The following is a 17,743-nucleotide window of genomic DNA, read 5'->3' as shown; positions in this document are numbered from 1 at the left end:
AGGATGAAGAATATGGCTGTTACAAATATGTTAAGATAAATGGAGTGTAATCTACCAGAGCTACTCAAAGCCATACTGGCAATGTTTGGTTATTAGATATGCATATCCTTCGCACCCCAAACCTACTGAATCAGAATCTCTCTGGGAGCTTACCCAGGAATCTGTGTTTTAACCAGCCTCCAAGTGATTTGTATGTACATTAAAGTTTTAGAAGAACTATTCTAGATGTCCCAAATGGAGTAGGAAATTGCAGCCTTTAGGCAGTCTGCTTTCACACTTTCATTAGCTTTGGCTACTCCAAAAGATACTTCAGCTTGGTTTTTGAGACATGCCTGGATAAGGAATTTGTATTTATTTCCATAGGCAATGAGAATTTCATCAAACAAGGAAGAGAAGTGATATGATGGGGGTTGCAGCTTAAGGAGATCAATCCATCCTCCTTGGCACCGTTAGAGTGATGGGCAGACTAGTTAGAAAGCTGTTGTCATGACTAGGAGAGTAAAAATGCTAGGGGAACTAAGGTAGCAGTAATGGAAATGGAAAACTGAATGGAATTACGGCAATCATTTAAGAAGTTTTGATTTTGGATTGTCCAATGTGAGGGGAAAAGTGGGAAGAGCCAACCGTGACTGTGAGGTTTAAACCTTAGTTTCTATGAAAATGTTAATGCCATGGGGAACAGGGTGAGCAAAAAGAGTAATTTTGTTTGGATGATCAGTCATGTTTTGGACATGTTGAGTTTGAGGTACCCAGCTGGGTATCCAGGTGTCAAAAGTCTTTAAGGAAGTAAAGAATGTGATCCTGGAGCTCAGGAAAAAAGTTTAGGATGAGAGGCACATGTTTGAGTGATCAGTAAGGAGAGTGGCGAGAGAATTGAGGAGAAAAAATGGTCTGGGGACAGAATTTTAGGAATCTCAGGAGAGGAAAGGAGGAGCTAGTTAGGGAAACTGAGGTGCGGTCAGAGAGGTAAGAAAAGATATAGGATAAACTTGAGTAATGGAACCCCAAAAAGAGCTTTTCTAGGAGGAATATTCACAAATAACTGGGTTTAAAGGACTGTAGTGAGCCCAGAAGAAGCTGGTTAGCTTGAACTGGTTGTAAATCTAGCTGGCATAGTTCATATTTCCTTGAAATAATCAAGATAGCTTTATCTTGATTATATCTTGATTATTTCCAGTTGCCATTAAATTCTTGGAGTTTTATGGTTATTTGGATCACAAGTCATTTCCTGATTTAAGATTAAGTGGGCTCTCCAGTTCTCTGACTTTGAGTATCTCTCATTGTGGGTTTTCCAGGAAGATTGGGACTGATCAGACAGAGGTGGCCTAGGGATGGCTCTTCAACTTCTCTGTTACTCTTGGTGCCTTCCCTGTGGTTTTTCCATGGCCTGTGCATTATGAAACTAGCTTGTGTACTTATTTTCTTTGGGTCAGTGTCAGGGTGTCAGGGAAGGGTATTATGTATCCCTCTTACTTGCTGAAATACATGAAATGAGATCCATGAATTAAGAAACAAAAACATTCACTTGTCAGATTGACTGTAGCCCTCTCTCTTTTTTTGGCTCCAGCTGGATAAAAAAGCCCATGATGTTGAAATTTTAGTTCTTATGAACAGGAAGAATTAGGAAATTGGGAGAAAGGAGGAACTTGTGAAAAAAGTTATTGCCTGTTCTATCTGAAATTGACTTAAAGTGTCTAGTAAGTCCAGTTTTATGTGGTGGGGAATTATCTTGTCTGTTGATTGAACATAAGAAGAGGTTCTGATATAAATACTTTTGGAGGAGAGTATGGTATTTAGGGATTTTGCGTCAAGGTTAAAGAGAGCCAGGCCAGGAAAAAAACATTAGCAAGGTATTTCTGCCTCACTATGGTGGAATGGGACTAAAAAAACATGGCTTTGCTTCTGGCCTCCAACATTGGCCTGCTCTGTGACCTTGGATAAGTCATTTAACTATTTTCAACCTGTTTCCTCGTCTGTAAAATGATGAAAGTAGGTTAAATGCTCCCTCCCATCTATAGAAATGTTTGACTAAGGTAATGAAATGTTTGACTCCCAATCCACTCTATGTCTAAAGTCGTGGGGAATCGATTTTATATTGCTAGGAAATAGGGACAAAACACTTCATGAGGTTAGAAATCTTGCGTTATTCAGAGGATTTTAGTTGACCTTCCTTTAGAAACACAACTGTCCTTGTCAGAAGTGTAACCTGAGAATGTTAAATCCAAGAAAGCTTCTAACATCTGTACTACTTTTCTTACAGAAATTTGAGACCTTTCTTAAAAAATTCAGGATGGATGAGGAAGTCACCACTAAGGGAAATAGTTCCCCGCTCTGTGCCTCCTGGTCTGTGCCCAGATGCTTAAGATAGCTACTCTTCTTGTCTAAGCACTCTTCCTTATTCTTTATTCTTGAATATTTTTTATTCGTTACAAGCCCTTCCTGATTCTTTAATCAGTAAAAACAGAGCTTTTAGAGGGGTAGAAGAGGTGACCGGCTTGTTGTAATGTTCTTTTCTTTAGGCCGATTATATTTATAAAGAGGGTGGAAGAAAACAAATTATTCTTCATATGCATTGGTGCTCTATCAAACAAAAGAAAGAAACAAAGGTTAGAGACATTTCTTGAGTTTGAACCTGTGTCTGGGATTTTTTCAAGTCTGCCTCTGAAACTTAGACCTGTGTTGACAGAGAGCACATGCAATATTAAATGTGAGTCTTTCAGCCAGCCTTTCTTAGCTTGGGTTGATAGGATAGTGACTTGGGTTCTGTGTGTTTCGACCTTAAATCATGTAAATTAATAAGTTATTGTTCTGCAGAGGGAGCTTCTAAAATGTTTTGTTTTGTTTTCAAATGGTTCTCATTTAGACAAATCTCAAACAGCTACTTTAGTTACTTCTAAACTTTGTAGTTACATTTAGTTTTATCTCATATGTTGGCTTTAATTCTATCTGTATAAATGTCTTCTCCTGTTCAAATATAACTGAAAGAATTTATAGTAGGTGGAGTATATAAGGAGAAAGAGTTTTTAGCCTTATTGAAATGTGATTCTGCTAAATTAACAGGCATTTGTAAAAATAGCTAGTTATCAAACTATTTGAATGGAAACTTTACAAATACATTTTTAAAATAAGATTGAATCAAGTACTAAGGATAGAAGGAGAAGGGTGGACAAATAATCTAGTTGTCCCTATTTTATGAGAAGTAAATAAGATGATTACTTTCTAGATAAAGTGTAAAACAGCCTGTGTTGGTATTTTTCTCCCAAGGTGTTTGGGTCTGGGGTGTTTCTTTTTCTGTTTTTTTTTTTTCTCTTTTTTTTTTTCTCTTTTCTTTTTGAGACAGGATCTGCCTCTGTCACCCAGGCTGGAGTGCAGTGGCGCGATCTCGCCTCACTGCAGCCTCTGCCTCCTCGGCTCAAGGTATCCTCCTGCTTCAGCCTTCCAAGTAGCTGGGAATACAGACAAGCGCCACCACACCTGGCTAATTTTTGTATTTTTTGTAGAGATGAGGTTTTGCCATGTTGCCCAGCCTGGTCTCAAACTCCTGGGCTCCAGGGTCTACCCGCCTCGGCCTCCCGCAGTGTTGGGATTATAGGCATGAGCTGCCATTGCCCAGCCTTTTTCTGTAGTTTTCTATTTTTGTTGTTTGTATTTATCTAAGAGGGATTTCTGTCACCTTTAGTGAGATCCATCTGTCACAGAAGTGCCCGGCTATGCCAAAAGCATTAAAAGTCTAGTCTGACACACGTAAGCAGTGCAAAGTCTTGGCTGAAATTGGGAACCAGAAGATGGCAGGCAGCCCTATGCCCTTCTCCTTTTAAAATGAAAACGTTGATACAGGGAAGTAGAGGCAGCTTGGAATTGCCAATACCTCTCAAGGGGTTCTTGTTTAGTGGAGAATATGAAACTGGAGTGAAATGAGTCCTAACTAGTTGACACCACTAAATTACTGCCACAGGATAAAGGGACCTTGGGATTGAGCCCTTTTCGTTTGCTGAATACCAGAAATCAGTTATAGCTTACCAGCTGTTTGAATGGCTTCCTGGAGTTTTCAGTTGGTGGTTTTATATTTTTGTTTTAAGATCTTAGCAAAGCAATGTCTCAAGATGGCGCTTCTCAGTTCCAAGAAGTCATTCGGCAAGAGCTAGAATTATCTGTGAAGAAGGAACTAGAAAAAATACTCACCACAGCATCATCACATGAGTTTGAGGTAAGGAGGTCTCTACAGTGGGGTTTGTTTTTTTTTTTTCCCCCCGCTTCATCTGTCTTCATGCTGAGTTGCTGCTGGTGATGATGATCATCATCACCTCAAATCAGCACAAGATGTACGATAACATCAAAAACAAAAAAATTAGAATTGCTTAACAATTAAGGGCTTTTAACATTTGCCCTTTGTAAATCCATCATCTTTTTTTCATTTAAGCCTAGGAAGTTTTCAAAGTCATTAAAATAATCAGAACCAAATTATACTTTGTTCTGTGTTTTGATGTCATTGGGTGGAGAAATGCATACCTGTGTTCAGTTGTAATTGAGAGAAGTTAGCTTCATATGTCCTGCATGCCTTTTCCAGAGAGTCACTTCTGATAGAACCATGCTACTTTGACAATTGTCATAGAAGTTTTCCAGAACTGGGAGGCATTTACTTTTTTACTTATAAATCAATAGGTTAGTATTTTCATATTTATATTTCAATTTATACGTAATGTTTTGAAGCTAGCTGTGTTTTATTTCTTTTTGTTCTTTTAGTGAAGATTAATTTTCATTGAGAAGTAGAGAAAGGTATCAGTAAGTAAGTGTAGTGGGCAGGCGTAGTGGCTCTTACCTGTAATCCCAGCACTTTGGGAGACCAAGGCAGGAGGATTGCTTGAGCTCAGGAGTTTGAGACTGGCCTGGGCAACATGGCGAAACCCTGTCTCTACCAAAAAATACAAAAATTAGCCAGGCATGGTGGTATGTGCCTGTGGTCCCAGCTACTGGGGAGGCTGAGGTGGGAGGGTAGTTTAAGCCTGGGAGGTGAAGGTTGCAGTGAGCAGAGATTGCGCCACTACACTCTAGCCTGGACAACAGAGCAAGACTCTGTCTCAAAAAAAAAAAAAAAAAAAAAAAGTACAGAGCCAGTTGGAATTCCCATTAAACAAATGGTGTTTGTTTGTTTGTTTTTGTTTTTTTTTTTGAGACAGGTCTCACTCTGTCACCCAGGCTGGAGTGCAGTGTTGTAATCTCTGCTCACTGCAGCCTCAACTTCCTGGGTTCAAGTGATCCTCCCACCTCAGCCCCTGAGTAGGTGAGACTAAAGGCACACACCACCACATCTGGCTGATTTTTGTATTTTTTTTTATAGACACCGGGTTTTGCCATATTGCTGAGGCTGGTCTCAAACTCCTGAGCTCAAACGATCAGCTGGCCTGAGCCTCCCAAAGTGCTGGGATTACAGGCGTGCACCAACTATGTGCAGCCTGTATTAGCTTTTAGGATGTGAAAAAGTTTTGCTCCCTCCATGTCCTAATGGTATAAGAATTTCATTTAACGATATTTTAAATGTGTGACTTGTATCTGTCTTTATGTTTTTATTAAATATTAAGCATTCTGCTGGTTGTAACAGTGACTTCTATTTTCACAGCACACCAAAAAAGACCTGGATGGATTTCGGAAGCTATTTCATAGATTTTTGCAAGAAAAGGGGCCTTCTGTGGATTGGGGAAAAATCCAGAGACCCCCTGAAGATTCAGTAAGTTTTAGATAAAATGTAGGAAAATGTAGGGTAATCTTGGACATTGGTTTAACTTAGGAGGGTTGGGTAGTGTAGGGGACCTGTAACAATCAAGTGAGACAAGACAGGACTTGCTTTGAATTCTCTGACCCCTCATCCTGAAACTATGAAGACAGCCTTCAGCTCCTTTCCCTTCTTTTAGACCTCTCAGAGTCTTGCTGAGGTCCTCTAACAGTCTGATTTCCCTGTGGCAGTACCCAGTATCCCTGGATATGAAATGACTATTTTGCAAAGTACTGAATATACCATAAGAGCTTCGTTTACTTTGTTTCTTCCTTCTCTCTCCCAAAACATTTGATTTCTCATTGCCCGTAGGGTCATGGATGCTTAGCCAGACCTTAAAGCTCTCTTCTTGTATTTTATTGGAATACAGCTTCACTCATTAATTTATATACTATTTATCGTAGCTTAAGCTAATGAATCTGTCTTGTTTTTTCCTAATGAGAAAATCATATATGTAGTTCCTAGTTAGAGGTACGTTTATTTGCATATGTCTTTCAGTTCTTAAAGTTTTAAAAATTATACATAACATTTTCACTATAAAAAATAAGCTAAAAAATAAAAATCTCACAAAATGTTCTCTCTGAGGAGCCTCTTATTTTTGATGTTAAAGCTAAAATTCCTCTTGGCTGTAATGCTTAACAGTTACAATATGCATTTTTTTTTAGGGTCTGCTATTTTGGTCTTTAATTTCCTTGGCCCTAGTGAATGAATTGTGATTTATTTTTCTACTTTTAAGTAGTAGATTTAATAGTATTTTCTTCCAAGAAAGAGTTAGAATTCTTCTGGATAGGTATGTTGTTTAAGAAAATAAGTAGGTATAAATTCAGTCAGATTCTTAAAAATGTTTGGGAACAGCCTAAAATTATAATAAATTTAGGCACTATTTATTCCCCCCCCCCCCCTTGAAACACTTAATAACTTTTGCTTAGGAATTACCCTAATTTAAGTAACCTCACTTATATAATTTATGATGGACCTGGGTATAGAAGTATAGTTTCTTTTTTCTTTTTTTTTTTTTTAAGACAGTCTCACTCTGTCACCCAAGCTGGAGTACAATGGCATTATCAAGGCTCATTGCAGCCTCTATTTCCCTGGGCTCGTGTCCTCCCACCTCAACCTCCTGGGTAGCTGGGACCACAGGCGTTTACCAACATGTCTGGCTAATTTTTGTATTTTTTTTGTAGAGATGGGGTTTCACCATGTTGCCCAGGCTGGTCTCAAACGTCTGAGCTCAAGCAGTCTGCCTGCCTTGGCCTCCCAAAATGCTGGGATTACAGACATGAACCACTGTTTCTGACAGGGGTTTTGGTCTTAATTCTTGCTTGCAGACCTGGGAATTTTTTGTTTTCTACTATACAAACTTAACTTTTCAGAGACAGAGCCTACTTGAAGGAAGGCACACAGATTTATTATGTTTAATATATTTTAAGGTTCAAGAATTAGTTTAGTTTTTTTCAGTGGAGAAATCTATCTTTTGTACTTTGAGAGATAATATATAGTAGGGATTCTTGAAGTAGGGGTCAGAGGGTGGAGAAGGAAGGAGAAGAGGAATCATGGGATTTTTTCGGTTCAGTACTACCCTACCCCATTCCCAAGAAAGTTCTGATAAATTCTTTCAGGAGGCTACGCCCATGTAGTGAGCCATAGTTACTGATAGTAATACAGAATTGATATAGGACAAAAGAATAGAAATATAAAATAAATTCTAGAGGTAATGTGATTTTATGCAGTCTTTTTCTGTTTATAAAAGTGTAAGTCTTCATTAAAAGTGTCTTTATTTTGAAGCCTAAGTTTTAAGCTTCTTCAAAAAATGTATTTGCAATCCCATATGCCCTTAATCTTGAAAATTTTGGAATGCAGAGGCAAAAAATAAGTTTGCTCTTTAACTATGTCGTGAGTTTCTTGAGGGCACAAATGTGTTTTATGTACGGTATGCATGTTACCAGCTTTTGCAGATAGTTCTGAGAATACAAATCATGAGCTAATGTTTGTTCACCTTGGTTCTTTTGGATGCCTCCTTCTAGCCTCCTAGTCCCACTCTTCTCTTTCCCATAGGTTTCCTTTCTCAGGTCTTAGAGATTGAATAGGGATCAATTTTCCTTTCAAAATGTAATTTTTAAAAGTGAACGTAGGTCTTTTTTAAAAAAAATGCAAATAATATTTTATATTCCTAAGTAAAAAGAAATTACTGTGGAAGAACAGCCATTTAGAGTAACATTTCTCATGTCAGCCTTATATCAAAGGTGTGACATAAACATTGTCATACCAGTGGATCTATATTTTTGTGTATGGGTTGACAATTAGCAGAGTCAGCCACCTGGTTTGTAAGTAAACTTTTATTGGAACACATCCACACATTCATTTACGTATTGTCTATAACTGCTGTTTTGCAACAATGGCAGAGTTGAATAGTTGAAGTGGAGATAGTATGGCTTGTAACAAAACCTAAAATACTTATTATCTAGCCCATTTACTGACCCCATTTTAGTGTATGTATTTTCAGAACATCTTTAGTAGCTTTCTTTATTTCTTTGGCCCTCAGAAAACTGACCTCATATGCCTTTGTCATTTCAGATGATCACTTTTAATTTTTATCTTTATTTTTTATTTTCTCTTAGAGATGAGGTCTTGTTCTGTCACTCAGGCTGGAGTGTAGTGGCACAGTCATAGCTCACTACAGCCTCGAACTCCTGGGCTCAAGGGATCCTCCTGCCTCAGCCTCCTGAGTAAACAGGACTACAGGCATTGTGCCACCAGGCCTGGCTAATTTTTTTTTTTTTTTTGTAGAGACAGGGTCTCCCTATGTTGTCTAGGCTGGTCTTAAACTCCTGGCCTCAAGTGATCCTCCTGCCTTAACCACTTTTTAGATAAAAATAGGTTTTCATAAATACTAGATTGAAGGACATACTTTATAGATAGGCATTGAAATTTTATATTGTGAGGTTTTACTCATTCTTACCTTTTGTGTTGAATGTTTTGTTTCAGCTCTCAGTGAGTACATAGATGTTTTGTGAGAAGTCTTTTGAGTTCATGTTTTATTGAATTATGGCTAATAAGAACCCAGTTTATAGAGTTATGGATAATGCTCTGCTCCTTCTTTGTAAATGTTAACTAAATGTAATAATAAGATTATCTTGATATTTAACTACATAAGTAAAAAAATTTATTTATATATATATATATATATATATATATATATGTTAATGTTTTAAATTAGTGCAAGGAAGGACAAGCCAGCATATGTAGCTTATTTGACCATTTCATTGTTTTCTAGAGAGGTTATGAGAGTGTCTTGGTCTTGGCCAAGCTTACACATTGGGCATGGAGAGGGATAGGGAACAGATCAGAGTTACGAGAAAGTACGGGGCCTGTTCAAGAAGGTATTGGAGCTGACAGGTTCTCTCTCTTGAGCGCTAATTTAAAACCTGTTAGTCACATGGCTGGCACTGACCCCTGGTGATGATGTATTTTCATTTCTATACAAAATATTCTCTAAAGAAGGCTTTTTTACCAGCGCGGGCAACATAGACCTCGCTTCTACAAATTTTTTTTTTTTAGTTAGCTGTGCCTGGTGGCATCTGCCTGTAGTCCCAGCTACTTGGAAGGCTGAGGTAGGAAGATCACTTGAGCCCAGGAGTTTGAGGCTACAGTTAGCTATGATATCGCCACTGCACTCCAGCCTGGGCAACAGAGTGAGAGCCTGTCTCAAAAAAAAAAAAATGACTTTTTCATTTCAATATTTAATAGGATCAAAAGAGTGAAGGTATATTTGTGAACGGGGAGGAGTTATGTAGGATCATAGGGTAGAGAATTGGCATGAAGAGAATAGCATGTGGTATTTAGCTCCAATGGATTTTTTGTTTTGTTCCATAAAATTGCTGAGAGTTTTTCTTAGTCTATCAATACAAAAAACATTAAAAGCTATTGTTTGTTTATAAGGAAGTCTGAGGAAGTTACAGTTTATGTGTGCAGAGTACGGATACATAGCATTTTTTTTTCTGAAGGTGAACCGTAGTACACTGTGCATTTAAAGTTTGCACATTAAAAAAAAAAAATCTTGAGGCAATCTGGCCAAGCATCTGATATAGTATGCCATATAGGATGATTTGCTTTGAGCATGTGAAAATTTCCCAGCTGCAACTAGCCAATGGTAAAGCCATTAGAGACTTGTTCTGTGTGTATGTGGAGATAACACACACAAATGAGATCCTAAAAAGTATTCCACAAAAAGGAATTAGTGGCATTTAAAGAAATGGCTCTGAGGACATGGCTGAATACCAAAAAGTCTCATCATTTCTTTGACATAAAGTTTTAAAACAGTAATATATAGAAATACTGATACTAAGCAAACATACTAATACTAATTTAGCAAATATTGCCAAAGCTTCAACTTTTGATTTCATGATGAATTGAACAGTTTTTAAATTTCCCTCGGGATTAGCTTCCTTCACATTCCTTTGTGTACAGGACTTTCAGAAATGGGGACCTGATAAAGGAACTGACAACAAGCCCATGATTATTAATTCCATTCTGGTTACATGTCTATAATTTCACTTTAGAAATAGCAATAGCAAATACATGGAACTTTAATGGCAGTTACATATTTGATTTGATAGACTCCAGGTATTATTGTTGGACCAGGATCTCTAACTACTGCCTTTGTGTCCAAAGTAGAGGACAGTCCAGTCCCACAGAATTGAATTCATTAGGAAAATCAGAGTGTGGGTTCAGGTGGTAATACTACCATTTGAACATTGCCAGTCCCTCCAATTCCAATTTCCAACCCACAGAGAGTCTTTTTAGAACTCAGCTAATGTGTCACAGGGCTAGTGATAACTAATAAAGGTAAGTTTGGTATTCTACTCCCTAAGTGTATCATATGTTTTATAATGGAATGAAAATGCATATATACATTTTTGGAGAAAGTGACTACCTCTATTGCCCGAGCTGTAGTGCAGCAGTGGCATGATTATACTCACTGTGGCCTCGAACTCCTGGGCTCAAGCAGCCCTCCTGCCGCAGCCTCCTGAGTAGCTGGAACTACAGGCTTGTGTCGCTATGGCCGGCTAACTATAAAAAACTTTTTTTTTTTTTTTGTAGAAAACTGGGTCTTGCTGTGTTGTCCAGGCTGGTCTCAAACTCCTGGCCTCCCTAAAGTGCTGAGAGTACAGGCATGAGCCACCTTGCCAGGCCCCATTATCTTTATTTAATATAAATACTGGGGGAATCTTTATATAAAATGGGATGGGCGGCCCATGTCTGCTTCTTATCTTTTCTTCCCTGACATCTCTTACTTGGGGGATCTCCTACTAATTCATTTTCTTTGTTCTAGATGAGACTTAAACAGCTGACACTTCACTTGTCACATTGTATAGCTAAGATGAGACTAGAATGTTTACGCCAGACATCTCAATTTGGGAGGTCTTTGTAGGAATTGCAGTCCCTTCATAGAGTTTTTAAAATGATATGTGAAACCATGTGTAAATGTACATTTTTTAGAGTAGATTACCTGACTTTGATTAGATTTTCAAAGGTGGGGGTTCATGACCTGTAAAGATGATAAGAAGTACTGTCCTAGAATCTCATTCAAGACACATTTATGGGATACCTTCTAGTTGGATGCCGGTGCTAGAAAAATAAGTCTTGGTCTCTTTTCAGAATTTTGGCCCCATGTTTGTGGAGGAAATGGGTCCAGAAACAGCTAACTACAGAACAAACAATTAACAGTCCATAGGGTGCTGTGGAAGCATCTTACTGGCCTGAGGCTCAGGAAAGACTTTCTGGCATTAGGCTAGACTCCTGGGGTAACCTTGAGGCAAGATTTCTCTGAGGATAGAGGGATGATCAAAGAGAAGAAAGCTTTGAGAGTAGTAGGTGTCTAAAAATAATAAACTTAATAGCATGTAGCTGTTCTCTGGTGGTGGAGCATATGGTAGATGGGTCTGCTGCTCCGTATCTGGAGCCAGAAGAAAGCCCCTGAGAGCCAGATGCTGAGTCTCTTTGCCTGCCACTGCAGCCCTTCTTCCAGGCTGAGATCCTCCCTCTTGGTGGGTTGCACTGGGGAGATATCGGAAACTTCAATTTCCATTTGAGGGAGAGGAGATTGGAACAAAATTGTAAAACCTTGCTTCATTACATAACTCAAACAGTTGGTTTCGATTTTTCAACATTATAAAACGTGAACCCAATTAGTTAAAAGATGCTTATTGTTTTTGTTTTTCATTGTGATAAACCTCATAAGGTTAATCAGAATTTTAGCTGTTAATAGCTTTGGGGTTTTTCTCCCCCGCTTAGTGCACATTTTTATGAGTTTTGGCAGATGCTCATAGTCATGTAACTGCCACCACAATCAATATACAGAACTTTTCCATCATCTCCAACTGTTTTCTTGTGCCCCTTTGAAATGGACTTCTTTATAGATTTTCCCTTAAACACGCAAGCTAAGCAGATCTTGCCTTTTTCTTCATTTGTACATCCAAAAAAGAGGTCAGCCTTGCCTCCTCTCTGTTTTATGTCATCTTGCCTTTCGTATAACTTGCCCATACCAGCCCTTTAGCCTTTTATAGAACTTTGTTTTTATAACCTCTGGCCTTTTCCCCATTCCCACCTTCATTTCTCTGGAGCTGTTCCAACTATGTGAATTACATAATTAAACTACCAGTTTAGGCTGATGCCTGTAATCCTAGCACTTCGCGAGGCCAAGGCAGGTGGATCAACTAAGGTCAGGAGTTTGAGACCACCCTGGCCAACATGGCGAAACCCCGTCTCTACTAAAAATACAAAAATTAGCTGGGTGTGGTGGCAGGTGCCTATAATCCCAGCTACTTAGGAGGCTGAGGCAGGAGAATCACTTGAACCTGGGGGGCCGGAGGTTGCAGTGAGCCGAGATTGCGTCACTTTACTCCAGCCTGGGTGAAAGAGCGAAACTCTGCCTCAAAAAAAAAACAACTATCATTGTATTTTACACTGCTGTAATCACAGGCTATTCAGTACCTCAGAGTTTAAGGCTAGCATATAGCATAAGCAGGATGATGTAAGAGGCTGCGGTTTTGTTTTGTTTTTTTTTTACGCACTTAGGATTATAAATTATTCTGAAACTTCTTTTGCCCACAGGTAGGCTAACAAGAAGGGAGATACAAGATGATTTTAGTAAAGAGTCCTTTACTAAGGACTTTACTGGAACAGATTGTGACGTAAGCAGGTTGGTATTTGGAACTCCATTTCTGTTAGCATCCCTTTCCAGCTCCCTGAGTCATCTACCTTTGTCCTTTCTAATAATACTAAAGTGGAGTGTTCTTTTAAAACTATCTTCTTAGCTGCTAAGGATATGGGTCAGATGTTCCACAAGGTTGACTAATTTTATGACTTCAGCTGACTTCTACAAAAAAGTGATGAATATACATACCTGTTTGTAGTGTTTGAATTTTTTTAAACCATCTGTGTATCACCTTTACCTTTTACACTTAAAAAATACTCAGAAGTCTTTGAACTTCGTAAAATTTCTGTAAAAATTCTAGGTACAGTAAGGTTTAGGGAGCAGTTGGTACCTTCTCTTCATAGGTACCAACTACTTTGTAGGACCATTTGCCATCTGTAACCACAGCATTTTACTTATTTCTTGTTTTTTTCATCTGGGTTTTCTGGCAATTCTTTTATTGTCATCTCTTCTCTAGTTTTCCAGGTTTAAAATGCACAGTTGGGAGCATTATAATTTTACATCTCTTTAGCATTTTGGAAATTGCTACAATTTTTAATGAAAGGGCAGTAGTTACAGGAGTTTGAGAGGCAAATATATCAAGAGGAAGAAATAAATGCTGTAAGTAGGTTAATGCATGAGCATTGAATAAGTGAGAAGCAACTTACAATATGTGTTTTAAAATCAACTTTTAATTTTAGAATAGTTTGATTTACAAAAAAGTTGCAAAGATACACTATTTTTAACTAGAAACATTATAAAGCTATCCAAGCTAATTTGTTATCGTATCTCATTTTTAAAATTCCCACTGAGTCAAAGGAAGGACAAAGTAATAACTAAGAGTACTGATGGAATTTTTCTTTCAAGGTCAAAAGTGAAAATATATAAAAGATAGCTGAGAAGAAACTTGGATGTGCCAGGAGAATACCTATGACTAGACTAAATATGGAAAGAAGTAGAAGTAGGCCATTAAATACAGATTTCTATTTATAGATGGGCTTGTTTAAGACAGGTGTCTTCATTGTACCTAGTCCTAATGCCAACAGCAGATTGGAAAATATTCTCTTATTTCAAAAGAACAAGAAACACCATTTCAAAGGGTTTTTTGGTTTTTAATGAAGCAAAGCTTTAAGCATTTTTCCTTTTTTAAACCTTTGTAAAGAGCTGTGTATGCAAAGCTCTATATTCTGTAGTTAATGATTATTGCCAGTGTTTGGGTACTCACATGTCAGGCTTTGTGCTGAATCCTTTATGTTTGTGATTTCATTTAATATTCATAACAGACCTGGAAGATAGGTACTATTATGTCATTTTACAAAAGAGGAAACTGAAGTTCAGAGTAAGTCACCTAAGAGAAGGGGCCCTGATGAACCAGGTAGATAGTCAGGCCCTAAGACCTGGTTCTTTGGTATCCTGTAGTAACAATAAGGAGTACATCCCTATCTTTATCTCTAGTGCACAGAATGCGGCATACTTTATGTGCTTATCAACAACAGTAGTAATAACAATAGCAACAAACATTTATTCAGCACTAATAGGCATTCTTCTCAACTCTTCTACATGTGTTTTCTTACATGATACTCAGATAACTCTAGGAGCTCACTATTATCCTTTTTTCATAATGCAAGACACAGTGGGGGCTGAGAGGGATTGAGTTATCCACACAAGTTTCCTTAGCTAATAAGGCAGAATTTAGGCCCAGGTCTACCTGAGCCCGCATTCCTAATCACTATGATGTATTGTAGAACACCCACCAGTTGCCACCAATTGTTTGAAAGAAACTTGAAAGTCTTTAAAGTATGGCCTTTCCATCAGTTCTCCATCTTTCCTTGAGTAGAGTAGAGCAGGCTCCATTCCTTCCTTTAGAGCCTAAAATACCCTCACTTCTCTTTGAAATTCTTCCCACGATACATTTAACAAATATTTATTGAATAGCTACTGTGGTGTGATAGGCATTGGGCACTGAGATACAAGTGAACAAGACAGTCAGGGGCCTAATACTAATAGAGCTCTATTCTAGTGGGAGAGATAAAACATAAATTCATAAATAAATAATTATAGAAAACTAATTTCCCATCACTGCTCTTCTGGCCCAGGCTTACCCCCAACAGTCACATCTCCCTGTCTGAAGTCCTTTTTTCTGGTTTATCTGTAGTCACTATGTGAGACTATGTGAGGCTATCGAAGTCTCCTTTATTCATTATGTTTATTCTACAGACCTATCAAATACCCACTATTTTATTTTAATTATTGGGAATGCAAAAATAAAGACAGTCACTCCCCTTAAAGAACTTAAAATTTGGACCATACAATGTTTCCCAAATTTTCCCATAGAAAATGAGTAGGGTAAATGTAAGAGGCCGTTTAGTTGGGAAGGAGGCTGTGGCTGCCTCCAGCCCTGCCCAGCTGCCTAGAGGGCTGAAGGAATCAGTAACACAGGCATGCAATAGCAAGCCAGTTCTGAACTTTTGGTTTAGTGGGGAGATGTTTGCACAAAAATATGTTTATTGTGCAACTGGGTAATACCTATGAATGTGGTTCAGGAGATATTTCACTAACAGGCTTCTACCTAGAGAGAATAACTGGTGTTCTCCATTCTCAGAATGCTTGGGTCTACTTTTTTTTTTTTTTTTTTTTAAAGAGACAGGATCTCACTCCGTTGCCCAGGCTGAAGTGGTGTGTGTGACCATAGCTCATTGTCCCTGAGCTTATGAACTCAACGGATCCTCCTGCCTCAGCCTCTTGAGTAGCGGGGACTACAGGCACGTGTCAGCATGCCCACCTAATTTTCAAATTTTTTGTAAAGACAAGGTCTCGCTATGTTACCCAGGCTGGTAACTCCTAGGCTCAAGCGATTCTCCTACCTAGGTCTCCCAAAGTGCTGGGATTGTAGGTGTGAGTGACCTCACCTGGCCTTGGGTCTACTTTTTATTATGCATATGTTCTCCCACCAAAGTGAGTGGCTTGCTTACGGAAGTCAATTGTACTTGTTCTCAAATGTGTTCATGCTAGTTATCTTGGTTATAATGACATAACATAATTAAATTTTATATAAACTAGTGAAATGGGTTTAAAAAAAGCGCTTTCTATGAAAACTGAGTTGAATGCTTTGGGAAACTTGGATAAAGATGAATAGCAAAAAAAAAAAAAATGTTGAATAGGTGTGACAACTAAGAAAGACTGAGAAAATTGCATAAATCTAGAATGATTTTTCTGCATGCAGATTGTTTCACAAATGTCTAAGCTCTTGGTCCACTTGGAAGAAACTGAAACTGAAAATCACAGAATGTATATTATTGATGTGGTTTATATAAGAAAGATGACACACAGCTCTGGGTCAACAGATTCGTGCTATAAATAAGGAAAAGACCTTGGTGAATGAATGTAGACTTATTTGTAAAAAGTTAAAATAGTTAATGTGTCTAAAACTTTTTTATGATTCTATGCTTGCGGTTATTTTTAAAATTAACTGACTACTTGTTCAGATGTTTTAAATAATTAAATAAGTGGGTTTCTGGTATATGTGCTCAGTGTAGCAGGAGAAGGAGCAGCTGGTGAGTTGGTGAAGTCCTAATCAAGTTAAAGATAAGAAGTAATGTTAGAACTGAGACTTGAAGTATGAATAAGAGTTTGCCCAAAAAATCAGGGGTAGATACTCCAGGTTTAAGAGAATGTGGTATGCAAAGGCCCACAGGCATGAGAGAACAGAAGGTGCTCTAAGAACTATAATTTTTATAGTACTCCTGGAGAATAAGAATGCAAATAGGTGGGAAATGAGGGTAGGCAAGGTAGTGGCGGCCATGCCGCAAGCTCATTGTCAATTGGGGGATCATTTTGGCTGAAATAAGATTCCGGAAAGCACAGGATGGATGGTCCTGTGCCTTATAGCAGTCTAGGCGGATGTATTTTTTAGGAAGCAAGTAGGGAGTAGCTGTGCTTTAAATTCCTCAATCTGAAACCCCAAATTACATAAGAAATACAGATTTCTCGTGGTTCTTGGTCACTGTTACTGAAATGGCTACTTTGAAATTTCCCTGTTTTTTAATTTTTTTATTTTTAACACCATTTCTCAGGGATAGCTGAGCTTGTAGTTTAATTTCTGTATATTTATGTTGTTTATTGTGTGAATTTTTATAGTTTTAAAATCCCTAATTTTATGATAGAGAGCTATAATATTCTTAACCAAGTGCATAGTCAACAGGTATCTGAGAAATTACTTCAAGCTCTATGTAAATCACTAAAAAATCCTACCATTACAAAGACCACCTACATATACATTTTGAATTCATTCTGACTTCAGTGTATTTAACACTTTTTTTTCCCAATTTGTTAGTAATGTCAGTGAGATAAAAAACAGGCTTAAGAGATTTGTCCTAGCCTCATGACTCCTTAGCCATGTAACATTGGGCAAGTTATTTAACTGCTTTAAGTCTTGGTTTCCTTACTCATAAAAGGTAGAAATAATAAAAGAACCTACTTTATAGGATTTTAGTGAGGATTATTGACAATATTCATAAAAGCATTTACTATGTGCCAGGCATTTTGGCAAAGGCTTAACCATAGCAAAGGTTGCTGTCGTTACACATTCAACAAATATTTATGAAGTACCTCCTCTATATCAGGTATTACGTTGGGCACAGTAAAAACAATGGAATTAAGAGTGTAGATTGTGCTTTTTAAAATTCTATGACTTTCATATTTATTCTTTGCCTTTGGTTTTAAATATATTTTTATTTATTTGTTATCAGTGTACTTAATTTGATGTATGTTTCATTTAT

The 17,743-nt window shown here is 37.9% G+C and overlaps 1 protein-coding gene across 1 annotated transcript in view; it reads left to right on the top strand.

The window, feature by feature from the left end:
• The window catches only part of UGP2 (UDP-glucose pyrophosphorylase 2), a 51,528-nt gene that overhangs the window by 10,351 nt on the left and 23,434 nt on the right, over window positions 1-17,743 (top strand). The window contains exons 2-3 of the mRNA XM_054475135.2: window positions 4,080-4,207; window positions 5,618-5,725. Of these exons, the coding sequence (XP_054331110.1) occupies window positions 4,080-4,207; window positions 5,618-5,725 (236 nt within the window). The remainder of the gene's footprint in view (window positions 1-4,079; window positions 4,208-5,617; window positions 5,726-17,743) is intronic.

Source organism: Pongo pygmaeus, chromosome 12, assembly GCF_028885625.2.
Source record: "Pongo pygmaeus isolate AG05252 chromosome 12, NHGRI_mPonPyg2-v2.0_pri, whole genome shotgun sequence".
Classification (NCBI taxonomy): domain Eukaryota; kingdom Metazoa; phylum Chordata; class Mammalia; order Primates; family Hominidae; genus Pongo; species Pongo pygmaeus.
The sequence above is the reverse complement of the archived record's forward strand: the minus strand, read 5'-3'. Positions and strand labels throughout refer to the sequence as shown.